The sequence below is a fragment of the Felis catus genome, chromosome B4, assembly GCF_018350175.1.
Source record: "Felis catus isolate Fca126 chromosome B4, F.catus_Fca126_mat1.0, whole genome shotgun sequence".
In the NCBI taxonomy this organism is placed as follows: Eukaryota; Metazoa; Chordata; class Mammalia; order Carnivora; family Felidae; genus Felis; species Felis catus.
In genome coordinates this window covers 115,582,589-115,609,232 of record NC_058374.1, presented here as the reverse complement: position 1 = coordinate 115,609,232, position 26,644 = coordinate 115,582,589, and the positions used below count along the sequence as shown (strand labels likewise).

Below are 26,644 nucleotides of genomic sequence, written 5' to 3'. Positions count from 1 at the left end.
GCACATTACCCACGCATTCGAATTTCTTAAGGAGGGGGAGCAGATCTTGGGGCCCCCACGTTTTAGTAAAACAAAACCAGGTGTTTTGAAATTATCCCTTTTGAAAGCTGTCATTCTTACTCCTGTGTATCACCAAAGCGACGGTCAGGCGCGTAGACACGTAAGCCTTTGCCCAGATGAAATTTAAAATCTCGTGGTGGGGCACCGCTCGTGGTGAGGCTGACCCTCACGAGGTGCTCTCAGGTAGGCTGATCTCATAAGTGGCTTCATTTCAATTTCTTCAGGCCACAGATCAGAGGACAATTGGATTCGGATTACAATGAGCACATTCTGGAGAAACTGGCAAGCGATGTATTCGCTTCCCTTACTCTGTGTTATTGCTGCTGCCCCACCCTCTATGGGGGAGGGTCCACCCAAAAGTCCTGAGATTCCCAATCACTGTTTTCTTTTTCTCGTCCTTATTTCTAGCTGCAGCTCATGCCCACACGATAAGGCCACTATGCAGACACGAGCCTATTTGCCAGTCAGGGAACAGAAGCTGCTCAAATGCAAAGAAAAGACTGTCTGTAGAAACAAAACAAAGCAAAACCCAAACCAGAAAGTTAATTAAAAAAATTTTTTTTCCTTAGGTGAAAAACACCGTAGGTGGAAATCCTTTAGTGAAAAAGAATAAAAAGGCTCGTTCTTATTAGTTCGCTATGAAATCTGCTGTAAAGCTTAACCTATTCAAAATAATAAGAGTTTGATAAGGCTCACTCAACTCTATAAGTACATGAGCCACCCCTCCCCCACCCCCAACTCATTAGAAAGTATGCTCAAAACCTCCACCTCCAGGCCTCCACTCTTTTTTTTTTTTTTATGTTTATTTATTTATTTGAGAGAGAAAGAGCAAGTGCGTAGGAAGGGCAGAGAGACAAGGAAACAGAGAATCCCAGGCTCTGGGCTAACAGTGCAGACAGAGCCCAACATGGGGCTCGAACTATGAGATCATAACTTGAGCCGAAATCAAGAGTCTGACGCTTAACTGACTGAGCCACCCAGGCGCCCCTAGGCTTCAAATCTTGAACAGAAAGGTTCCAGATACTTGTTTCTAAGTTTGCCGTTTGGAATTCAGAAAGTATTTTCATAGTATGGGTTTGCTTCCTGAACTCCTGGAAATCTTTCTAAACCCAAATATCCCAGAATAACTACCCCAGGCACCTGCAAGGAGGGAGCACTGCCCTGACCAGGCGCTGGACCGAGTGCTTACAAGTAGTACTCCCCCTTCGTCCTCACAGCCACCTCATTCTACAGGGGTGACACAGAGGCTCAGAGAAGTGCAAAAACATGCCAACATCATACAGCCACAAGCGACACGAGTCTGCCTCCAGAGCCACCCACTTGGCCACTCTGTTGCACGGCCTCCCAGGGATCCCGACAACCGCTTAGTAAGGTGTGAAAGGGTAAAGATGTTCAGAGATCCCCCTGGCTTCCTGGGGCCTCAACAGTGGTTGGGGGCTGGGGCTGCGCCAGGACGAGCCCCCCAGGATCAGAGATTCAAGAAGGTCAGACAGAGTCTCTAGGTTGAGAGGACATCAAGGACTGGGTGGGGAAGGGGGGGATTCTGCGACTTCTCTGATTTTCATCTGTCACTAGCCCTGAACACAAAACATCCACCTACAGGTTAAAATCCCAGGAGGCCCCCATTTTACAAATCTACCGTGCCCCCCAAATCGGCTCGCTACCCATCTGTTTGTCATGTGGAATGCACACTTCCCCTCCCCGTAGAAATAATGTTATAAACAGTGATTAGGTCTCCAGGTTAGCCCACAAAACCTATTTATCCGTAATGTAACCTTCGATGCTATATATTTGCAATAAAGTGTAGCCGGAAACAATGAGATTGCAGCCATTTGCATTATATAGCAGTTTTTCTTCTGCTTTACTTGTGTTTCTGCTCAGCTGGTAGTCTGGGAACAGTGCCCAGCTGGATCGACTTTTACATTTATTACTACAGTATTATATTTATACAGCATTTCTGTTTTTTTTTAATGGGTATGATTTAAATTATTAAATTGTTTTCATGCCAACAGAATGCACAGGGAGACCTACCTCTGAAAAGGAGCTGAAGTTTCCAGGCAGGTGAAAGGCCCCTGGGCTGGGCTGGGCTGGGCTGGGCTGGGGGACCCTGGAATCTGACTCTATTAGGCCAGAATCTCTCTCTCTCTCTCTCTTTTTTCTCTTGGCCAGTGAGAGTTTATTGGTCCTTAGCATGACATCTCAGTTACCAAGATAAAGTCACATACACGACTGCAGGTAAAAACACGTAAAATAATATAAAAATATATTGAAAGCTACTTTTATGTGTGTCCTGAATTAAGTGGTATAATAAACACTCTCATAAGCAGAGAGCTTCAATCACACAATTCGGTCTCACTGAAGTTACAGGAGTGTTTGTAAATACGAGTTTTAAAATCTAAGTTACAAACATGTAAGCACTGAAAGACCAGTATCAAAGTGAAATGTGGCATCTAAGTGAGCTCTTCTGTCATTTGTAGTTGACAGCCCGGGACAATGAGGGAGCCTTGCCTCACCTACTTTTTGAGGTACGACGATCCAACTAGGTCAGCAACATGCTGGAATACTTAATGGTCTTTGAGTTGACTTTTCCCTTTTGCGAAGCCCAAAGAGCAACCCAGAGCTTATCACTGTGCAAAAATTCTCCAAACTCCTAATAGAATTTAGGAGGGCACTTTTTCTTGTGACCCGCAGTGTCCTGGCCCAGTGTCCTGGCCTCAAGCCAGCGAGTCCCCAGGGCTCAGATGGGGCTGACTGCCAGCAGCCCCTTCCTAGGGTGATTCTTTTGCTCCAATTTGTGCCTCCTCCTTCTGATAAAAAAAAAAAAATCTCGTGTCGAAACGTAAAATAACCCATCGCTTCAGAGACCTCACCACAGTCACACTCACTCCGGGTGATATAAAACTGAAGCCACTAATAGGAAAGTTGGCAAAAAGCATGTGAGCCCTGGAGGACTTCTGGCCGCCCCTAAGAAAAATCCTACTACACCTGACGTCCCTGCCGGGCCCCTGGCGTCCACTCCTAAGGTCAAAATCGGCAATACAGTGCCATGGCCCTTCCTCCCGAGACAGCCTAAGACCCTGTCCTTCCACCTGTAGCACTCAGAGGAATCAAGTGGATCTTCAATTTCGCAGTCAGACCCCTAAGGCGCCCGGCAGGTTCCAGAAGGGGTGGTGCGGGGGAGCAGGCATCCTCCCTGCCTCAGTCCCCAAAGAGCCCACTTACTTAACCTTGAAATAGAAACTCTGAACTCAGAAACGTAACTTCTACTTCCTGCCACTCGAATTTCATCAGCATCCCCTAATCTAATTGTTCGCCAAGAGCAGACAGTCCCCGAAGGAAACTGATAGCTAAGTATCAGGTCATTGGCTGGAATGTGGGGTTGGTGTGACCTATTCCAAAGATTCTATACTGATATAATATCAGAAAACTTTTAACAAGGAAACAAATCCAGCCTCTCAGGGAACGGAAGGCTGTGTCCACATGGGGGGAAGGTTTGGCCAGGAGAGCATCCCAAGGTCTTCTGCTAGGTGATATGAAACAGATGTCTGCATTTTTAGGAAAGGCACAGAGGAGGACCCAGGTGGTCCCCAGAGTTGGGGGGCTTTTATGGACACTGTCAGTCCACGAGATGAAGAAACCAAACTCGACTGAATAGAAGAGAGTAGGATGTCACTGTGGCAAAACTACACTCCAAATTCAAGGCCTCCGGAGTCAGGAAAAGGGAATGTGAAAATGCAAGATCAAAATCACTTGCCGGGAAAGCTGAAAATTGGATCTTCATCACTGGGGCTGAAAGGCAACCTACATGATAAAATTATGCTAATAACAGAGACGATTTAGAAGATCTTTTTTTTTAAATGAAAACATCTAATATTCCAGGCCACGTTCTTTCACATGATTTGATTCATTGTTTCTTCGTAACAAACCTATGAAGAACAGAATTGTCCCTGCTTTACAGATGGGGGAAACTGAGGTGCAGAAGGCACCATATTGCTTTCCCAAGGTCACAGAGTTAGCAAGTGGAGGGGCTGAGATACAAAAACCAGGCAGTGTAGCTTCCCACGTCCATGGTCTCATCTATGAGCCTATATGGCCTCCTACAAAAGCTAACACTGAGCCCTTCCCACCAGAGCAGGGCCAGGCACTGCTCTGAGGGCTTTCTGGAAATCAACTCATTGATCCTGACAACCACCTCAGGAAGTAGGTAGGTATTATCTGCTCCACGTCAAGCATGAGGAAACTGCCGTGCAGAGAGGTCAGGTGGTGCGGTATGGGTCTCAGCAGTCCTCCTACTCCTGTGCCAGATTCCTCAGGGATTCCAAAGGCTTCCCAGGATAGCAACATCGTTAAGTGCCAAGATAAAACGAAACAGGTTCTCCCAGAGCAGGGCCATATAGGAAAATACAGGTTTTATTCACTTCTTGGCATTTTTCAAAATGTGTTCTTTGGGTTGTTTTGGGTGTTCGTGTTGAAGTAGGGTTCTATTGTTACGAGGTTTGGGAGACACTGGTCAAAAAAATTTTTTTTTAACTAATTTCTCTGCTGCAGGACTTCTCAGAGCCTTGAATATGCTGGTGTACTTTGTAACTTTCCAAGGCAGGAATGAATGATCTTCCAGCTTTTTAGAAGCTCTAGTATGCACGCCAGGAAATACTGCCCGATCTTGGTTAATGAGCAGTAAATCAAATAGTGGAAAAAATAGAAAACCCTGGGCCTTTCTTGGCTTTTTTTCTCAACTATCATACTCGGTTGATCATGACCTATTACTTCTCAGCATCCGTCTAGGCTATCTCCCACGTTCCACCCTCATCCATCACCTCTCACCTGGGTTCCTGCCTTCCCACCTCCAGTGCCTCCAGTCAGCCTCTACATGGGCATCTAGGTTATTCTCAAACACAGAGTGATCATAGTACTTCCTACTTAAAAACTTTCAATGGCGCCCTTTTGCCTACATTAAACTCCTCCAACTATGTGTCTTTTATGACTAGGAGCCTAGAACACATGTTTCCATGTCCAAGTCTATAACCTGACCCTAGGATCTAGCCCCTGCGTTCCTCTCCAAACTCATCCCTAGGCAACTGTGGATTGGTGAGTCTGTCTGTTTGATTAACACATGCGGTGCTAACATGCCTGGCTCTTCCTATCATATGCTGTTCCCATGGTCCAGAGTGCCCTTTGGCCTAGAATATACTTGGTGCAATTATGTTCCTTGTTCAAGGCTAGTTCAATGGGACTTTCCCCATGATTGCTTGCCCAACCTCTAGGCAGAGCAGTCGCTCCTTCCTCTGTGTTCCTGTGGCACCTTACGTAGGCTCCAGGTATATACAGCACATAGCATTGGTTGCTGATTGCCTCTCTCTCCCACCAGACTGTAGGTCACCGAGGGAAAGGCCCAGCTCATTCACCTTGGCGCCTCGGTCTAGTACCATATGTGGCATCCACACCACAAATATTTACTGAGGGCCCCCCAGACACCAAACACCACAGGAGGTGCTGCAAACACATCACTGCGTAAGCCGGATGAAGTACCCCTGTTAACGAGCTTATGTTCCAGTGAGGCACACAGGCATAAACCAGATAAGCAAACCCTAATTTAAAATAATTTAAAATTCAGGTAAGTCTTCTGCAGAAGCCAAAAAAAAAGGAGCACAGAGGAACTACTTTAGAAAGATGGCATTTCAGCTCGAAGTTCAAGGATGAAAACCATCCAGCCATATCAGGAATGATGGGAACAGCATTCCATTCCAGGCACAAGGAACAGCACATGCCAGGACCCTGAGTTCACACAGAGCTTGGTCTCTGCAAGGAACTGATTAAACACCAGACCGGCTAGTAATCAAAGGGGAGAGTGATTCTGCCAATTACAAGCCTGTGACCTCGGGCAAGTGACGGGCCCTCTGTGTCTCAGGCTGTCCATCTGCAGATACACAGGTGATAACAGGTTCTACCTCATGGAGTTGTTACAACAATGCCTCGGCGAATATTAGTAGCTGTTGGTATATTTATCACTTGGGCAAATGAAACAGACTGTAGGCAAAAATTTGGAGGACATAAGGTAAACAAACAGAAGGGACCGGGGCAATAAAGCTACCCAGACTGCCCGCTGGCATTGCCCACATACAGCAGGTCAACACTCAGCACACCTTTCCTACGTAAGGAGGCAAAGTTCAAGGCTTCTTGGAAGATTCTGAATCACAATGCTCCTTCCCCCCAATACGAAGGGGCTCCTTGGGGTCTCTCCATGCCATGAGCCCCGCCTGTGAGCACTTTCCACAGTGGACGGATGGCTTTTGGTCAGTGTGCCCATCCCGCCCTAACCATGAGCTTCTCTGGGGCAGAGCCTCATTCATCTCTGTTTCCCCCAAGGGCCTGGTCCAGGGCCTGACCCACAGCTGGTATTCAACAAGCACTGGCTGAGCTGGATTAAGAATTCAGTTTTCAAGTGACTAAAATTCTTGACTATGTCTCCATGATACCAGCATAAGGTGTTTCATTGATTTCTGTTCGCTGGGCTGGCCTGTTAACTGGCATGGTGGAAAACCAGCCTTTGTCTTGAAACTTGGAGCTGTTTAGCGCACATAAAACACATTTGCAGCCTGAAACACTCACACAAAAGGGATTTGTAGCCTTCACCCCATGTGGTTCTTTTGTAGGTGATGCGCGTACTAAAGTTGGTGTTTTTATTCCCGAGCGCAAACCATGAGCTGAAGAGTTTAAGGAGGTATTTTTAAAATATGTAACATGGAAGTAAAAATAGGAAACCGACGGATGCCTGTTGAGTCAAGGAGCTCGGGGTTCAAAGCTACTTGCCCACACATTCCCGGTGCAGCCGGGGGCACATTCCTTTCCCTCTCTGGGCTTCAATGTCCCCGCCAGTAAGCAGGTGGCAACGCTAACAACCCCATCTCCCTGAGGCCAATACCGAATGCCATGCTCCCTTCTCTATGCAGCAGAACATAAGCGCCCAAGCTTTACAGAACGTTACAAAAGCAAAAACATGAAAGATGGCCTGGGAGGCTTCCAGCGAAGATCGGAACGGTGTGTCTGAAGGTGGAGGAGTTGCTGGGAACAGGACATGTACTAGGTCACAAAGACAAGGGAAAACATTTGAGGAATGTTTAAAAGCCAATCAATACATACTTATGAAAGTGCCTGCTGCCTGAGATAAGGTCATCTCAAAAAAAAAAAAAAAATCTCTTCCATTAAAACATGTATTTACTAAAAGGGGCGTTCCTTAATGGTACTTGTTCCAAGACAGAGAACATCAATTAAAGAGACGGTGCGGGTAATGGTTTGGAGGCTGAGCTCTGACGACCTCAGCGGCCAGCCCTTTCCAAGCAAAACCGGCTTCTGAGTCAGGTGAACGCTCTCCCTGCGTTGACCTCTGTCGGGGTAGCAAGAGCTGCGCCCCTTAATGACGTCATCCCCTCTCCACCTTCTGCTTTGAAAGAAGTAGGATCTGCCCACAGCTCCTCCCAGTTGACGAAGCTGATGAAGAACCCGGCGGGGGTCGGGGGGCGGTGTTCTGCACCACTGGAAGGGCCCCCCGATCCCTTTCAGCATCCTCCGTAACCCAGATGCCTGGGCTGGGCGTCTGCCAGGGGAATTCAGTGACGCCCCGAGGTCCGAAGCACGTATTCCCCTTTGCTCCCCACTGCTTCCACCCCACGGACGGCTGTCCTACGTGCTCCTACACAATTAGTCGGCACAATGGGGTCCTCACACAAGAAGGAAGGGCCACCCCCAAATCCCATCATTATCCTTACCGCTGTCATTAGAGCCGCACTGGACCATAAAGGAGTGTCACTGCACAGTGACACATCCCGGATCGGAAGGAAAGGAGGAACGAATCAAGAATTGCAACAAACTTCGGTCTCACACTGTCTTCGTGGCCACTCAGCTAGGTGTGGCCGTAACCCCTGATGGGGGGTGGGGGGGAACATCTCCAAAGCTGAATGTGCTCCTCAGGTCTTGGCTGAGACCCTCCCTCTCGGTGAGGGCTTCTGGAGCCGCTCCGTCCCGTTCAGACTGCAACTTGTTCTGCCCCAAGCCAGCGCTCCCCTCCCCTGTCCTCTGCTGGATTTGTCTTCATAACATTGCTCACCATCTGACATGCTAGTTCCTTATTTATTTTTACACTGTCCCTCTTCCCTCATGCGGGGAGTTGAACAACATTGCCTCAAAATTCAGGTCCACCCAGAACCGCAGGAGGTGACCTTATTTGGGAATAGGGTCTGTGCAGACGTAAGTAAAGGATCTCAAGAGTAAATCCTCCCGGGTTTCAGGAATCCAGTGACCGCTGTCTCGAAGAGAAAGGAGAGGGAGATTTGGACACACAAAGAGGAAAAACTCACAGAAGTGAGAGGCGGGGATTGCATTTCTGCTGCCACAGGCCCTGAAACACCAGGAGCCCCCGGCAGCTGGGAGAGGAGAGGGACCACTTTTCCCTAGGGCCTTCAGAGGGAACATGGCTCTGTGGACACCTCCATTTTGGATTTCTAGCTTCCAGAAGGGTGAGAGAGAAGTTTCTGTTGTTTTAGGCCGCTGATCGTGTGGTCATTGGGTAAGGCAGCAGGAATCGAACACCCTGTTAGAAGGACCTCCCCGAGGGCAAAGGTTTAGGGTGCTATCGTTCACTGCTGGAGAATCCTAGTGCTTAGAACAGTACCTGACACATACTAGGTGCTCAATAAATACCCATTAAATGAAAGCATGGATGCTTACACTTTCAAGGTGGAAGGGTTTCTACATGTCAGGTTGGCTCCCATGGTCCTTGTTGGGCATAGCCAGTCATCCACGAAGGGTCCATTTGGACCAGGCTCTTCCCTCTCCTCCCACAGCCACAGGGGATAACATCTCTTCCTCATTCCTCTTCCCTTTCCCTACAGTGGGAGGTGAAGGTACCAGCTCGTACAACCTGCAGCAGGCAGAGTAACAGCCCCCAAAGATACCCATGGCTCAGTCTCTGGGACATGTGAAAACGTCCCCTCACACAGCTAAAAGGGCTTTGCAGATGGGATTAGGGATCTCAAGAGGGGGGGAATTATCTTGGATTACCTGTGTGGGCCCAACGTAATCACAAGGGGATCAAGAGAAGGCAGGAGGGTCAGGGTGAGAGAAAGGGACGTGACGAGGGAAACAGAGCCAGAGAGATGTGAAGATGCTACTTTGAAGACGCAGCCAGGAGCCAAGGCAGGAAGGAAGGCTGCCTCCGGGAGCCAGGGAAGACAAGGAAAAGGCTCCTCCCTACAGCCTCCAGGGGGAACACAGCCCTTCCACACGTCAGGTGTGAGCCCCGGGAAACCCAGAGCAGACTTCTGACCTCCAGAGCTGTCAGCACGGTTCCAAGCCACCCGGGTTGTGATCATTTGTCACAGCAGCAGGAGGAAGTGAATACACAAGCTCAGGTGGTTTGCTTGTCCCTCCTGGGCGCACTGCACTCGCACTTACTTCCCAGGGTGGCAGGAGGACTGATTGGAGCACGGCGTGGAATGTGAGGCACAGCATCAGCATCTAGTGCAGGAGCACGCTCCCCCTGCACGCTCCCTGCAGACTCTGTCTTCCGACCGGGGCTGGGGTGGGGGCTCGCTTCCTGCGGGAGGGTCAGTGGGCGCAGTCCCACCGGCTCCTCTGCGAACAGCCCTCACGGCCGTCTCCGCTGTACACTGCCCGCCTCTCAGATGCAGACGGGGTAGCGGGGACTGAGACTTCACAAACGTGGGGTTATGGGCTACCGAACTCCATGGGTTGCCCCAGTCAACTTTCTGGGCAGTGACAGTCTATGGCCATTTAGAATTACAAACTGGCCGGGGAGGCTCAAGGGAGGAATGTCTCTAGGAGGAGAGAGGGGAGGCAGACCTCAAGACAGGGGAGGAATGCCAGGGACTGGAGGTGGCCATAGGCAAATCATTTAACTCTTTTTTTGTTTGTTGCTCTGGGGTGCTGGGGACAAATATGTTTAGCAGTCTGATTTTTCTCTCCTGTGTTCAAAAGTCCCTTCTGGGGGGCCTATGGGTGGCTCGGTCGGTTGAGTGTCCAACTTCAGCTCAGGTTGTGACCTCGTGGTTTGTGAGTTCAAGCCCCACCGTGGGCTCTCCGCTGACAGCATGGAGCCCGCTTCGGATCCTCTGCACCTGCCCCCCTTTCTGTTTCTCTGCCCCTCCCTGCTCGTGCTCACGCTCTCCCTCTCTCTTGAAAATAAATAAACACTAAAAAAAAAAATTCCCTCTCCCCCACCCTTTTAGAAAGTCTGACAGTGGGGCCGGCCACAGAGTGGTGTTATTAGGCCACGCTGAGGAATGCTCTCTTACCAGAAGCTGTGAACCTGAAAGCTGCTACCAGGGGCTGCCTGGAGGTCTTCCCCTGGTCCATACGGAAGAAACATAGAGAAGAGTGTGGGCAAGTATTAGATTTACACAAATAATCAAGGGGAACTACAGATACCCTATAGTTAACACACCTGCCGATTAGCAAAGCCTTACCCTATATACTTCGTGTGCAGGATGGGGCATGACAGGTGGGGCAACGAAGACAAGCTCGGCCTTTCCTGCACGGCCCATTTTCGGAAGAGGACCCAGCCATGGTTCCATCGGGGGACGGGGACCAGAGCAAGTGGAGCGCCATGGTGGTGCTGGGAGAGGTGGGAGGTACATGAAATTTGAAGAAACAGCCGCCAGGTAGAGGACTCGGGAAGAACTGGGAGATGAACTCATTCATTACAAAATATACCAAAAGACAGTGTACCCTGGGAGGGGTACCATTGGGAAGTCTGATACAGCTGCTGCTTGAGTTAATGCGGTTCATGCTGGATGCTGCCATCAGGATAATCTTTTTAAACCATAAATATGATCATGTCAATCCTCTGCTGAAAATCCTTTAACAGGTTCCCGGCACCCCCGAATCAAGTCCAAACTCAGAGTCCTTCACATCCTGGTCCCACCCAATGCCCCATCCCCTTCCTGCCTTCCTTCCAGAACCAGCACTCTGGGGGTAATATCCAATCTGCCGCTCCCTCAAAAGACTTCTCCCTATGCTGGATCCTCTACCTGAAATGCCTTCCACTCTCTCTTCCCTTGGTGAAAGTTCATTCAGGCTTCAAGGCCTAATTTTAACGCCACTTCCTGTCTGAAGCCTTCCCCGACCTTGGTTACAACTAATGGCTCCCTCCTCTGGGCTTCCACCATCTCAATGGCTAATGTTACTTGAGTGCTTACTAAGAGCCAGGCACTGTGCCTGGGGCTTTATGAACATTATCTGATTGGATCTTCTCGGCCACCCTGTGAGGTACTACTAGCCCTACTTTATGGAAGAGATTTGACCCAGAGGAGACGAGGAACCTGCAGGTCACAAAGAAGCCTAGATTCAATCCCAAGCAGGCTGCCTCCAGGACCTGCACTCTTCCTCCTCTGCTGCCGGAGTGGAAGCCACCCCCTGCATTGCTGGGCATCCCGAACAGGCTATCCCTCCTACATTCCTGTTCAGCAGTGACACCCCTGTCCATCTGGTCACCCAAGCCAGATGCCCATACCCCTTCCCTTATCATCTCAACACCGAGGTTACGGTGTTGTTGGGAAAAGAGCAGTAGCTTGCCTCACTGCACCTTCCGAGACTTAGCTCTGCCATCGCTCCAAAGCCCTTCGCCCTCTGACCAAGTGCCCATGCTTTGGGCTCCAACCGAGTGCCTGGTCCGATCCCTGGGACACAGTAAGAATCCATTGCGTGTTTAGGTATCGCTTCTTTGTTGCCTTTATGAAGACTTAGGTTGAGGGAGAAAAAGTACATCTTCCAGAAAAACAGTGGCCACCTCGATATTTGATTTTTCATTTTATGGCCCTATTTTGAGTGTGTCAAACTCAAGGGGGATCTAATTAATCAAAAAGTCCTGTCAATTCTATTTTCCAAATAGTTCTAGAGTCCAGCCACGTCTTTCCATTGCTACTATCATTTCTCCAGCCGGACCCCAGTCTCTTGCCGGTTTACAACCACCTTCTAAGTGATCTGCCGGCGTCCAGCAGATCGTTTCCAGGCTATCCTGCGCTAGGACACTTATTCTAAAACCCACAGCTGATCTGGTCACTCTTCTAATTGAAGCTCTGCAATAGTTCCCAAAAGTCCTTACGAGAAAATGCACATTCTTCAACATGGCTTGTAAGGCCAGTGCTCGGCCACTCCTGCCTACCAAGCCACTTTCTCAACAACCCCCGCCAGACTGTGTGCTCCAACTATATTGAGCACAACGGGTGCTCTTACAGCTCCTGGCCTCGATACACCTGTTCCCTCAGCCAGTCACCTGCCTCTGCTCTACCTGGTTGATATCTGCTCACAGCTCAACTTCAGCTTAGATATTCCCTCCTCCAGCAAACCTTCCCTTACTTATTATTATTATTATTATTATTATTATTATTATTATTATTATTTTTAGAGAGAGAGAGCAAGAGAGAGCATGAGCAGGAGAGAGGGGCAGGGGGAGGGAATCTTAAGCAGGCTCCACACTCAGCACGGAGCCCAACTCAGGGCTTGATTCCATGACCCTGGGATCACGAGCTGAGCCAAAATCAAGAGTCGGACGCTCAACCAACTGAGCCACCCAGGCACCCCAACCTTCCCTTACTTTTAAGTTTGGGTTAGATGTTCATGTGCCCCCATGGAATCCTCCACTGCCTCTGGGCTAACCTTCATGATACTCTATCTACCTATTGGTAAAATGGTAACTCTTTTACTTGTCAAGACTGACCAGATTATTGCGCTCCACGCCTCAGTATCTGCTGCACTGGAATGACGCATCCATAACCTTTGGCTCCCTTGCACGACAGTAGGTGGGGGAGATTTCCTTACCCCATTGACGTTGGGCTTGGCTACGTGGTGTGCTCGCCAGTGGAGTATCAGCAAACACGACATGAGCCGAGGTGACAAATGTGATGCATAGTTTAGCATGGCTCTTGTACTTCTGCGGTCTACCTTGAGAACAGTGTGCATTGGATGAGAGATGTGTGAAGAAGACCTGAATCAATCCTCTCAACCTGCAGCTTGAGGCAGAGGACATCCCGACCCCCCCCCCCCCCCCCCACTGGAGCTGACCCATGAGCAAGAAAAACAAATGCTTTTTTCTTCTAATTCTTTCTTTTAAGAATTGGTCAATGCAGTATCGCCGGAGTATTGTCTACATCCCTCACTAGACTGCAGGCTCCGTGTAGGCAAGAAAGAACTATAACCCGAGTACCTAGCACAGGCCTTATCACGTCATAGGTGCTCAATAAATACTTGTCAACTGGACATATGACTGAATCAGTGTTGGCTGTTGACACGGCTGTCTCCCTAGCTTGCATGTGAATTCCTGAAGGCCAAGAATGGCATCCGATTTCCCTCCATAGCCTCCAGCTAGCTCACTTGCCACATGGGGTTCTTGGTAGATATTCGATAAATATTTGTCGAAATTAAATAAACTGAATTTTGTGGGCTGCTTTGGGACTGAGTCCTTAATTTATGACATTGTTTCTATGGGGAAATGCATTCTGAGTGCCAAACAAACTTGCAAATGAACTTTTGGAACCTCACTCGTTCATTGGTTCAGGATTGCCAGTTTTGTGGAAACCCGTAACTGAACACATGTGCTATGCTTTGCAATATGGGAGAAACTGAGAAACTGCTTCCAAACCCCAGATACTCAGCCTGCAAAAATTCACTTTCCGCCCACACACACAAATTCAGCGCAGGTTGGATTTGAGGTTCCAACAATAAAATACTAGACTTTTTAGAGCTCATTGTTTATCTAATTGCTTTTTATCTGCTTACACTGGATGCCTATTCTTAACACCCGATCAAAAGGAAGTTAAGATAGTTTCCTTGCCCACCCCCCCGCTCTCAACAAATCCATTTTCTAGACACATATGCAAGAAAGCTCAACCTTCTCAAAAGAGAAAATAAATTATTTTTCTAAATAAATCTGTGACATTTAAAATAAACACAGTGGGATGCTCTACAGTTATAAGAAAACATCCCCCTTTAGAATTCCTAATTTTGAATGGTACTGGGAACTCAATATGAGTCACAGATCTGAGGCTTAGTTTTATTTCGTCTTAGGCCAGAATGAAGCCAGTCTGAAACTGAGTGATCTGATGTGGCTGGGAAGGACCGTCAGTCTAGAACGTTCTATATTACTTAATGCGTAAGTCTCAACCTGCCACTGAGAGGGCTCCTCAATCACGCAATCTACTTCATTCACAGGGTGCGTGGGTGGCTCAGTTGGTTAAGCATCCGACTTTAGCTCAGGTCATGATCTCATGGTTTGCGAGTTCAAGCCCTGCATCAGGCTCTGGGCTGACAGCTCAGAGCCTGGATGGAGCCTGCTTTGGATTCTGTGTCTCCCTCCTTCTGCCCCTCCCCTGTTCATGCTCTGTCTGTCTCTCTTTCAAAAAGAAGCAAACATTAAAAAACTTTTAAAAATCTACTTCATTCACTTAACATATATTTTTTGAGCACCTACGATGTGTCGGGCACTGTTCTAGACTCTGGGGATATGGTAGTGAACAAGACAGACAAGGTACCTATGTTCATGGAACCCACATTTGAAAAAGAAAGGCAGAGACATAAGATCATTTCAGACACTGATGGGGCCATGATGAAAATAAAACAGGTGATTATGAGTGAGGTGAGGCCACTTCCAACTGGATGATCAGGAAGGAGCCAGCCATGGAAAGATCTGGGGAAAAATATTCTAGACTGAGGAAACAACGAGGGCAAAAGTACCAGAGGTGGGAACATGCCGACATATTCCTAAGTCAGAAAGAAAGCGCGGTGGGGTAGAGTGAACCGAGGAGAGAGAGGCATGAGAACCATGGAAGGGTCAGATGATGTATGCAGGTCCTGGCAGTAAGACAGTCAGACTGGCTTCTAAGAGAGAAAGCCTGTGCAGGTTTTAACCTGGGGAATGACATGATCTGGTTTAGACTATAAAAGCATCATTCCTCTAGGAGGGTATTAGGACAGGGGTGAGGGAGTAAGAGGAGAACCAGGGAAGCAGGTAGTAGTAGCTTTACAGAAGACAAGCACTCTTTGCCCGTCATCAGTACATGCCCCGGTGCCTTCAACCTCTTCTCTGATCATCCCTCTTACCTTCTTGTGCTCACTGAAACCAGCCTCTCCCCTGGGGACACAGCTTCCTCGAAGCCAGCTCAGGGGCTGGCTGCTTCCTCTTACTCATCCTAAGCGTCCTGCTTGTGTCTCACTGCCTTTTCTGGATGCCTCTTCCTTCCTCCTCCTTTCCAAGCGTGCCCCCCGCCCAGTGCGCCCCACCACCGCAAAGCCCTCCTTGTTGCAACCATCTATAGACCACCGCCACCCCTGCCAATTCTTTCCTCTTCTGGACTATCTTGCTTCTCACCGTCTCCAACCCTGTTCCCACGGTCCGACTGCAATATCCACACAGATGACTGACGTTAACACTCCCGTTCCTAACACTACCTCCGTTCCTTGACCCCTCTCTGCCCGCAGTCTTTTTCTCATCCTACTTCAGGTACACTGTCATAATCAATAGCGCCACCACCCTCCATGACTCTCCCACAGTCCAACTACCATTTCCCAGCCCCAGTGAGTCTTAAATCCAATCACAACCTCCCATGCACAGATCCTGCCGCCTATTCCCATCCCTCACTCCCCGCCTCGGCGTGTACTTGCAGCTGACAGCCCAGGGCCCCCTATGTTAAGTACCAACATCCATGTCAAGACCATCATCCAGCGCTCGGATACCCCCTCGGTTCCCAGGCCCCGCCCTCCCCTCTTGACGTATTTCCTGCAAAGCCCTACCTTGCTAAATCTAGCCCTCCCCGACTCTGCGACCACACCAGCAGGACTGAACACGGCCTTGGGAAGCAAAACCCTGCTGACTGCTCTCGCTTCAAAAGCAAGACACCACTGGCTTCAGCTGGGCCCTCCTGCTGCCCAGCGATCATTCTAAGTTCCCATCTCCGTTCTCGATCTCCTACCTTCCCTCTCTTCGCCTTCCAAACCTCCAGCGCTTCCTCCCCCGCCTCGCTCTCACAGGCCTGAAGTCCCCGAAAATGACATCAGCGATACAAAATGACGCTGAACACGTTTGCACCACCCACCTGCTCCCGGGCCCAATGTTCTTCACAAGCTCTTCCATCCCGAGACCACCTGTCCACCTCCCGTCTGAACTTGCCTCCCCACCAGTGTGCTACATCTTATTTTCTCTCATCTGCCGAGAGACAGCACGGTGCAAACCCCTCTTCTTTCTCTCTCTCTCTTTTATTGTTTTACTAAAACTTCCCCAACAGCCCCATAGCGCAGGGTTATTTCACGCGCCTCAAAAACAACCACATTCTCTGGACTTCACTTTCTCCTCTAGCGTCTGCTCCCTTTTGCTGCCGTTTTCCTCGGCAAAGCTCCTCTGGAGACTGGTCTCTGCTCTGCTCCCTCATCATCTTCTCCTGCATATTTATCGCTTGCCACACTGCCCTTGTCATGGTCACCGGTCATCACCTGCTGAGTCTAGTGGGTCAGTGCACTTCCCTTGCCCAACCCCTCTGCACCATCTGGCACAGGGGACTGGTCCCCTCTTTCTTCCCTTGGCATCCAGGAGACCACCTTCTTCGGTCTTTCCTCTTCCCTTTCTGGCTGTTCCCTCCCCATTTTTGTTTCCTCTTTGCCTCCCTGGCCCTTCGACACGGCACCGCCTCAGTGCTCGGTTCCCCAACTACTTCTCCCCTCAATCTACACGGCCTCCCTCGTCTGGTCTTGTAAGCTCCCTCCAGACATGTCTAACTCCCAAATTCATCTCTCCAGCCTGGACACATCGCCCGTGAACTCCAGACCTGTGTTCGCCATATAGCAGCCACGAGCTCCTCGTGGCTAGTTCATCACTGCCACCGCCACTGAATTAACGCCTGGGGGGAGCCCTACAAATATAGGTGGGAAACGCACGTAGACGAAACAGGTCGGAAAGAGTACGGGGGAACCGCTCAGCAGGTGTGTGACAATGAAATGCTGTTGATGATCAGTTAATTTCTTAAACTCTAGACTTGGGCAAGCGACGGGAAGAAAACGTTCCTACCCAATTACAATTATTCATGAGAATTTTCCTGGCCCCGCTTCCTTTGTCTGCCAGGGATTCTGACAGAAACAGCCCCGTGAGGAAGCGCTGCAAAAGGCAAGGGCAATTATGCGTCTTGCTGCATCTCAGCTTTTGACTTCCTCCATGAACTCTTAATTAATTCCATCCCCACATTTTTAGTTTGTTTCCTGAACCTCTCTCGCTTATATTGTAGCCTCGCCCTCTCCCTTCATTGCCCTGGGCTTCCTTCCCCAGGTTCTCTTCCCCGTCCCCTCTGCTTTCCCCAAACTGCCCCTTGTTCTGCCTTCAGCTTCTCTGCACCTGTTCCACTCCTCCTGATCCCTTTTGACCCTTCAAAACGGAAAGCACCAAACTGACGGCCACCGTTATGGTGTTGTGTTTTTTTTTTTCCCCTGCCTGAGCTCCAGCTCCGCCACTCTCCTCCTCGCTTCTGTAGCGGGAGCCCGAGTACTGGGTTGCCATGGCAACAGCGAATCCAACCAGGCCGGTCCCAGCCACGCTGGGAGCTGCCATGGCGAGGGAGCCGCTCACAAGTCGCCCCAGAGCCTGGATGGGTCGTGAACATCGTAATTCAAGACCAGGCTGGGCACATTCTGCCTGGAGACTGAGATTGTACAGCAGGCCCACAGCTGTACCGCGCATTAGGAGACAACATCATCAATAATAAGGCTTCCACCGAGCCATCCGAGTACGTGACATTACGAGGATTCGGTGGGAAATTTTCAAACATCCCTATTCTTTTATCTCCTCTGAGGGGAGACCTTTTGCCTCGCTCTCTCTGGAGTCTTGGAGAACTCTGTAGAAAGTACAAGCAGAATCGGCAGCTCCAGGCTATCCTTCCTGGTGTCCTGTCCCCACCCCGCTCCCACCCCCAGGTCGGGTCACCCGGAGGGGTCCGGGTCAAATGATCCCGCCGCACTGGCCCAGCTGGGAACATCTCCGAGAATTAATGAGGATCACGCACTGATATTTCAGGCGGCGAAGAGATCGGCTCCCCCAGGTCATTGGCACGGATCGTCAAAGTAGGGCAACAAGTGTTCTGCTGCATGACACTTTTTTTTTTTTTTCCCTCTCGAAAATGTGAGCTGGTGAGAAAGAATTCAGGAAATACCTTTGTAGAGAATGGCACCAACCGCAGTGAGGGTCTGTTGCTGTTAAGCACTCCGTACAGGATTTATGTTTACTGCAATTTGCAACACGAATTCTCCTCACCTAGAAATGAAGATGACAGCAGCTCAGACGGAATTCTAAGCACCGCCACAAAAACGACAACACCTTATCTGATAACGGGCCACAAAGAGAGCACATTTGTCAACTTGAACTCGGAATGCCTCTGTAAGGAGGACGGTGGGCAGTGGTTCTCAAGTTCCGGGGTACGAATCCCCTGGGGAGGTTTGGAACGTGCAGGTTCCCAGATGGCCTGCCGTCCCTGCTCTGGAGACTCGGGCTGGGCAGGTCAGGGACCGGGCCTCGGAATCTGTATTCTTAAGTGCTCTCTCAGGTGGGTCTGATCCGCTAATAATGACTTCCCAAGGGATCATGGGATCAGGTCACCTGGCCTTCACACAAAGACAGTTAAATGCGTGGTCAGTGGCACTCTGGAAATGAGCATCTGGGGACGTAAAGGCTCACGCTGACCCAGGAGTGTCAGCACGAGGCTGACGCTGGACACGGAAATGAGGAGAATCCCACACCCCTGTCAGGGTAACTCCATTGCTTCAGCTCCTGGCTCGTTTGCTCACCTTCCCTCCACTGGAGTCGGGCATAAAAGAAACAGGGGGAGTATTCAAATCATCGCCTGCCCCTCAAGCTGCCTCTTCCAGTTGTCAGGAAAGCGCAACCCACAGACCAGGCGGCCGTGCTGGGCAGACCCGGGCATCTGAGACAGTCAGAGCCTGGAAGCAGGGTGGCGGGAGTCGGGGAGGACCTCAGTGCCACACAGCGCATTTTCTGCGGGCAAAATCCCACAGCAGGTAGTAAGGAAACTTGTGGAACTCATTAAGCCAGTTAGCTGTACATGCTAGAAGGTATAAGTAACTTCTTTAAAAGGTTAGAAACACAGAGCGTTCTAGAAACGGTTGGTGGGGAAAATAGGCTATCCTGGGGAGTAGTGTTCAATTCTAAGTTGCCTACATGGAGGACAGACCCGTCTATTTCTCAGTCCTCCATACTGCTGAAAGACGCGGGGGCAGACCACCAGCCTGAGCCAGAATCAACCAGAATGTGGAGATTTCCCTGTAGCTCACAAAACATCTTTTTAATTCTGGGGGGGTTTGCATAAATATCACGTAGTCTCTCTAACCTTGTTTTCTCAACTCTGAAACGGTGACCGCACTGCGGACTCCACAGGGTTATTTCACTGTCTGGCAGATACTAAGCGCTCGATAAACGTTGGCTACAGCTATTGTGTGAGGCAAAGGTTCCACAGCCCTACAAACATGTGAGACCTCACACTTAAAAGGCAAACAGATTTCCTTACTACGAGGCTTCTGAGAGCCTTTGAATATGCCGAGCATGATGATACTCCAGGCGGGGTAGACTACATAACATCTCCTCCTAGGGCCACATTGGCTCTGAACACTTAGTGGGATAGGAGTCTCTAGAACTTTCCATGAGAACCATTACGCGCTGTACTTAAACACACAAACAACATCTCTCTCTGTAAAAGCGAGAACACAATTAGTACTACGTTGGACCTGCTTCCCTAACTTAGGAACACAAGATAGTGACTATTCCACAGCGATGCATAAATCTTCATATGGTTATTTTTAGCGGCCACGTATTCCATGGATGTACCAGGGTGTATTCGTTTGGCTGTTACTATCCCCCCAAGAGTCTAGGAAAGGATCCTCCTTAGGTTTCTGCCTGTCTAGGGGTTATGCTGGCTCAACGAGAATCTTACTAATAGGATCCCCAGCAGGAAACCTAGGTGAAGAATGTAAGAATAACCAGCTTTGATGCCCAGTCAAAAACCCTCCCTAGGGCTTCAGGCTTTGAATGACCAGAGGCTAGAACTCTTTATCTTCCAGAAAGTGAGGACCTGTCAGCTATCCGTGGCTCTCCAGTGGTTCCCAGCTTACAGTCTTGAGTTTGGAGGAAAGTGCTAACGAGAATTCACGAGCCATGTTGCAATGTTTCAAAAAGCTGAATGGAGAAACATGCACGGATTAAGCAAGACTTCAAGTGTCTTTGCTGTGGGCTGGAATTTTATCAGCTCTGTGTGGCAGCACAGCGCGTTCTCCGGCTGGCAGTTTTCAGATGCCCTTGATAAATAAAGCCTGGGAATGGGAATAGTTACTTAATATACGCAGTTTGTTGAGTAGACAAAAATCTCGCGAATACGGGAAGCCCAGGGAAGAAACAGAATAAAAAGTGTTTTAACGGGGACACAAGCTGCTCAGGAAGATTCTGCATGGTGAACAACTGGTCTACCAACGTCAGGCAGGTCCACGGCTCATCTCAATGAGATCATTTTGACATAACGACTCTTCCACGTGCAAAGGGCAATTCTGGGAATTCTGGAAACGACAACGTGCTTGTGTGCCTACCGTGGGACCGCAACAGCACGTGTGGCTTGCTGTCATCACCGTTCCCCTTAGAACGAGAGATAAAAAGAATGGAAAATGGGGTTGGACCGAAGGCATCTGTTATTCCATTAGATAATTCCACAAGTCTGAATTCTCTTCTTCACACTTTATTTGCCCCCATGGCCATGGGTCCGAACTACCGTGCCAGATGGGCTGCTTAGTTTTCACAAGTTTGGGATTCGATCTCATTTATCACGGGCTTTGATGTCAGGACAGAACTGATGTCCCAGTCTGGACAAGGCCTAACCTACATATATATAAAATAGAATGAACCGAAGATATCAAGGAGATAGATCTCCTTGACTGAATCATTTAACCTTTCCAAGTCTTAGGCTCTTGATATACAAAGCAAGGGTAATTTTATCTCATTAAATTGGTAGCATATTTCATCAACATTGTTTTTATAGCTGTGCGTACAGACACAACTCTGCATCTAAGAGAGACGAAACCAGTATGTGGTCAGGAGGGACGCAATAAAACTTAGCTTTCTTTCCTTTGTGGAAGTACTTTATAAAAATGAAGAAACTATAAAAAGCTATTATTTTTATTTGAGTAAGCAGAAGCAAGAAGAAAAACTAAAACAGCCAGATAAATTAAGAGAGGGAGGGTGAGTGCGATATATTTCCTGGTTCATGAATGTGCATGAGACTGTGGCCTGATATTAACCCCCAATTCCAAAGCCAGTCCCATTGGGTATATTCATAAATGCATCTAACCGTTCAGTGCCCACACAATAAATGTGCAAATTCAGTTACCTTGCTGATTTTGCACCCATTTGCAAGCACACCCTCCTCTGAAAAGCCTCGCATTGGAAATATAGCCAATAATAAAATTGTCTAAATAGGTAATATTTCTTGCTTACTTACTGACAGGAAGGTTTTTTAATTCCATGTCTGTGAACCACTGAAGGTCTTCTCGAAGCCTGCAGCAGTGTTTAAACTTGATAGTTCAAAGTAAAAGCTTCACCACTAGATGATGACGTTAATTAAACAATTTTTTATTCGTAAGTCAGAAGCTGTACCCAGTATTTTCGCCTACCTCTTTCCCAGCTGTTAGATAGATGTAGATATTCTTCTTGGGATGAGGAACCAGTTTGTAGAAAACAGGTGTTTCTTCTTTAATTTCATAGATAACCTCCGGGCAATTTGAAGTCAAATTCTCACCAAGAATAACCTATTTTTTTTTTTTCAAAAAGAGAAATAAGATTTCTATTAAATACTTTGAATAGCGGGGTGGCAAGAGTTGCAGCTTAATTCTAAGACCACACGCTCTTTTCCTCACTACATATACTGGCTGAGGTACCATGTTTTTTAATCATCCTTTTGTGTCTCAGTCTTCCACGAGGCTGGGAAGAACAAGCATGGTCACGCATGTGAATGCGTGTGCACGCGCACAGAAGCCACCCTTCAGTGCTGGGGCAGTATCCTCACGTGTGGACGCTCCAAGCCCGCAATTCCCTATCACATCTGGCTCTACGAGAAGCTACAGGTGACAGCTTGGTCAGTATTAAGCCAAGTGATCTTCAAACTAAAGGAAGCTGGCTTGACATATATTTGCATGTGTTACTCTGACTCTCCTATATGATTCTACGCAGTCACACATTTTAAAGTAACCAGGACAACTTAACAGGCCCAAACAGCAGGTATGTGTTTACATATAAGATGTAAGCGTGGCCTTGAAATTGGGCCTACATGAGTTTCATGCACCTCAGTCGATAAATATCTACGTATCTGGCATGTTCTAGGTGTTTGGAAAACGGCTGCGAACAAATGAGTGGGGGGGGTGGAGGGAGAAACTTACCTTCATATACCGTGTGTGTGTGTGTGTGTGTGTGTGTGTGTGTGTGTGTGTGTGTAGGGGAGGGGAGTAGTGGCAGACAATTAACAATAATTAAATTAGAAACCCTATTAGAAGGTGATGTAAGTCAAAATAAAGTGGGGTAAGGATATCAGGATGCGTGCTCAGGGTAAGTCTTACTGAGAGGTGGCATTTAGTGAGACACTTGCAGGAGACGATGGAGCGGGCCATTTAGATGCCTGGGTGACTTGTGCTCTTGCGAGAGCCACTCACTGGTACTGAGGCCCTAAAACCTGAGGTGGCCAGTGTGGCTCAAGTGGAACCAGTGAGGCAGAGAGCAGTGAGGTAACAAGTGTGCAACGTAGGTGACTGTCGGCGTGTATAGAAATCTCACTCTTACTCCGGGTAAGAGAGAGGGAGCCGCTGTAGGGTTTGAGCAGAGAGGTGACATGGTAAGGGGGCAGGTTGGAAGCAGGGGCCTGAAGCTGTATCACAGACCATCACCATAGCCCTGGAGAAACAGAATGGTCGCTTGAGCCCAGGTGCGCCTCTTGACTCTTTCTGCTGAGTAAGCTGTGCTAACTTTGACCTAGTACCTTAACCTTCCCCAACTTCCTTGTCTCTAAAACGGGGCTAATAATGCCTTTCCTATATACAACTGTTCAGGATCAAAGGAGAGTTATATAAGGTGCGTGGCACATAATAAATACACAATAGATAATAATGTTATTAGATGGTAAGCTCCTTTTGAGTAGAGACCGTATCTTAATGATCTTTATACCTATCCCCTTGCCCGATACTTTTAAAATCGAAGGTGTTCAATATTTTGTCAGTTTGAATACATCCATACGTAAAATCTACATCTGTGTCTCTACTGCTGAGGACGGCAGTTACATTGGGCACATGGTTTTAAAAGAAACGTTGGCCCTTGAGATTCTTTTCAAAGTCTACATTCACGCATCTACTAAGCAATACGAAGCCTGTACCACATATCCTGATGGCAAATACATATTTACTATTTTATCATATTTACTATTTACTATTTTACTATTTTATTTAGGTCCCAGTAGAGGTGGAAAAGGTCTGTGCCTCAAGTCATTTAAAAGCACCTATAGAGGCGCCTGGGTGGCTCAGTTGGTTGAGCGTCTGACTTTGGCTCAGGTCATGATCTCGCGGTTCATGAGTTCAAGCCCCATGTCAGGCTCTGTGCGGACAGCTGTAGCCTGGAGCTGCTTCAGATTCTGTGTCTCCCTCTCTCTCTCTGCCCCTCCCCACTCGTGCACGCATGCTCTCTCTCTTCTCTCTCAAAATAAACATTAAAAAAATGTTTTTAATAAAAAAAAGTGACTATAGCTGCACCATCCAGTATGGTAGCCAGCAGTCATGTGTGGCTATTTAAATTTAAAATGTAGTACTTCTGTTATACCAGCTGCATTTCAAGTGCTCATTAGCCACATATGGCTAGTGACTACCATACTGACAGTACAGATACAGAACATTACCATCATCACGGAAAGTTCTACTGGACCACACTGGCCTACTGAAAACTACAAATGAAGAGAAACAGCAGGCTGGCACCACCCAAGCGTGGACTTGCCAGATTCTTGTCTTCCCACCTCTAATTCACGTTCCTTATTAATCAACTGAGATTCAGTTGATCTGGTTCTAGAAAAGAGGTCATAGAGGAGAGAGGAAACAGGAAGCCAGTTAAAAAAGGTTTGATAAAAATGTTCTCAAGTGACGCTCAAGAGAAGACAGGCTGCTCTCCAGAAGAATTCATCATGTTAAAGGCCTCCCTGGGCAGAACCACCTACGAAGCATTCTTGCCAACAAAACCGAACCTGAACCTCATTGAGCCTTTAGTGTGACCTTTCATTTAACACTGGGAAGCAGAAAGAGGAGGAGGCAGCAAGAAAACAGCCAAATCCACAATATGAGACATTCGACCACAGACTTCATTTCCTCCATCAGTCAGTGGCAGTGACGGGAGTCGGCTACACCAGATTGAGAGAGGCAGGACAACCATGTCTGACCTGAGGACCTTGCTTAGATACCAATTTGAACAAAAGTCATTTTCTTTTCTCTTTTTCTTTTTGATATATGAAGTTTGTTGTCAGATTGGTTTCCATACAACACCCAGTGCTCATCCCAACAGGTGCCCTCTTCAATACCCATCACCCACCCTCCCCTCCCTCCCACCCCCCCTCAACCCTCAGTTTGTTCTCAGTTTTTAAGAGTCTCTTATGCTTTGGCTCTCTCCCACTCTAACCTCAACAAAAGTCATTTTCAAAAGATACTCGAGCCACTTAGGAAGATTTCATTGTATAAGCTCCTATGAGATATCGCTGAAGAACTACTGATATTTTTGCTGTGATAATAGCATTATGGGTATGGTTATTTAAGAAAATGGCCGTTGCGATGCCGAACTCTTGATTTTGGCTCAGGCCATGATCTCACAGTTTGTGGGATTGAGCTCTGCGGCGGGCTCGGTGCTGACAGAGCGGAGCCCGCTTCCGATTCTCTCTCCCCCTCCCTCTCTGCCACTTGCATGCATGTATTCTCAAAATAAACATTAAAAAAAAGAAAGAAAATGGCCATCAATTTTTAGAGACGTGTAATGAAACATGTAGGGGTGAAATGACAGGGTCCGGGATTTGCTTTAAAATAAAAACTTAATTTATAAAACACCACCACTCATGCGTCTTAAGTGAGTTAGGACCTGCGCTGCAGTTTTTACAGGGACTCCTTTTATTTATTCTTGGAACATGGTTGATGTAGATGGGGAAGGGCTATGAAGATCTAGTTTGGGGCAACTCCGATTTACCTGGAGACGAGGCACCGGTATTTTCTCTGGAACTCTGAATTCTGGCAGGGAAGCCTTTATTGCGTTAAAAAAAATTCTTAAGTGTGCTGTGTGCTGGGGTTTACCAACCAGTTTCCTAAACAAGCTACCTAGAGTGGCTTACACTGAAAGCTTGTCCTGATAACTATAGATGCTGGGTTTAAGTTACGTTTCATCGATAGTGGGAGTGACACTTCTCTAGAACGTAATTTGGCATTATCTATCAAAATTATAAAGCATACCCTTAGACCCCACAGCCCCTCATATGTATGGTGAATGACATATGTACACGGATATTTATTGCATCACAAATTAGCAAAAGGTTGAAACAACCTAAATGTCCAACAACGGTGAGTTGGTTAGGCATAGTCAAACAAATATGATACTATTTAGCTGTAAAAATAATTAGAAAGCTCCTCGTGTATATGTTTAATACATTACGTTGTGTATATGTGTATATATTTATATATTACATAAACATACTTATATACTTATATAGCATGTTTAATATGCTGTGTATTTGATAAAATGGGGGAAAGACCATCTTCCCCCTTTTACTTGCAGACATTTATAAACTATCTCTGGGAAGATACCCAAGAAACCCATATCACTGGTTGCCCCAGACATCAGGAATGTGTGACTTTCTCTGTATATTCTCTTGGTTCTTTTGAATTTTGAACAATGTCAATGTACTATCTTAAAAAATAAATACATAAGATTTAAATATGAAAAGTGAGTGTGAGTGGATCAAATTGTTTTTCTTTTTGCTAGATCATATGCAGAGAATGATCTCCATAACCCTGAGGACAGCACAACAGGAAATTTTCATTTTCATCCACAAGGGGCCCAGACATGCTACATGGAGAGCTTGGGGGTCTCTGCCACTGGGGCCTTCACCTCTCTCAAATGACTCCAGGACAGAAGAGACATGGCTTTCTTCCTCTGCTAGATCTCTATTAATATCACCTCCTACCCCTCCAATCCCCATCCCCACAGCCCAGCTCAGGGGCATCAAAGCAAAACTTGGATCTTCTAACTGCAACATTCATGTCAACATCAACACAGAGAGGAAAGCCAACGAGACTGGAGCACGGGAAATGTTCCTTCCTCAGCTCGGTTTAGCTGGGCAGCCTTGGAAAAAGAACACGATCTGTGAAGCGATGCAGGAAGTAACAATGAGTCACAGAAACCCAAAATGGGTTGAGTTTTGTATAAAAGAATCTCATCCAATTCACACACACCCCTTGGGCATGATGTGGATTTTTATCT

General features: G+C 47.8%; 1 protein-coding gene across 2 annotated transcripts in view; it reads right to left on the bottom strand.

Annotated features, from left to right (window-relative positions):
• Window positions 1-26,644, bottom strand: part of PLXNC1 (plexin C1) — a 149,028-nt gene that overhangs the window by 92,313 nt on the left and 30,071 nt on the right. For both annotated transcript variants that reach the window (XM_023257304.2, XM_023257305.2), the window contains exons 3-4: window positions 21,775-21,909; window positions 18,261-18,361 (exon numbers count right to left, since the gene is read on the bottom strand). In XM_023257304.2, the coding sequence (XP_023113072.1) occupies window positions 18,261-18,361; window positions 21,775-21,909 (236 nt within the window). The remainder of the gene's footprint in view (window positions 1-18,260; window positions 18,362-21,774; window positions 21,910-26,644) is intronic.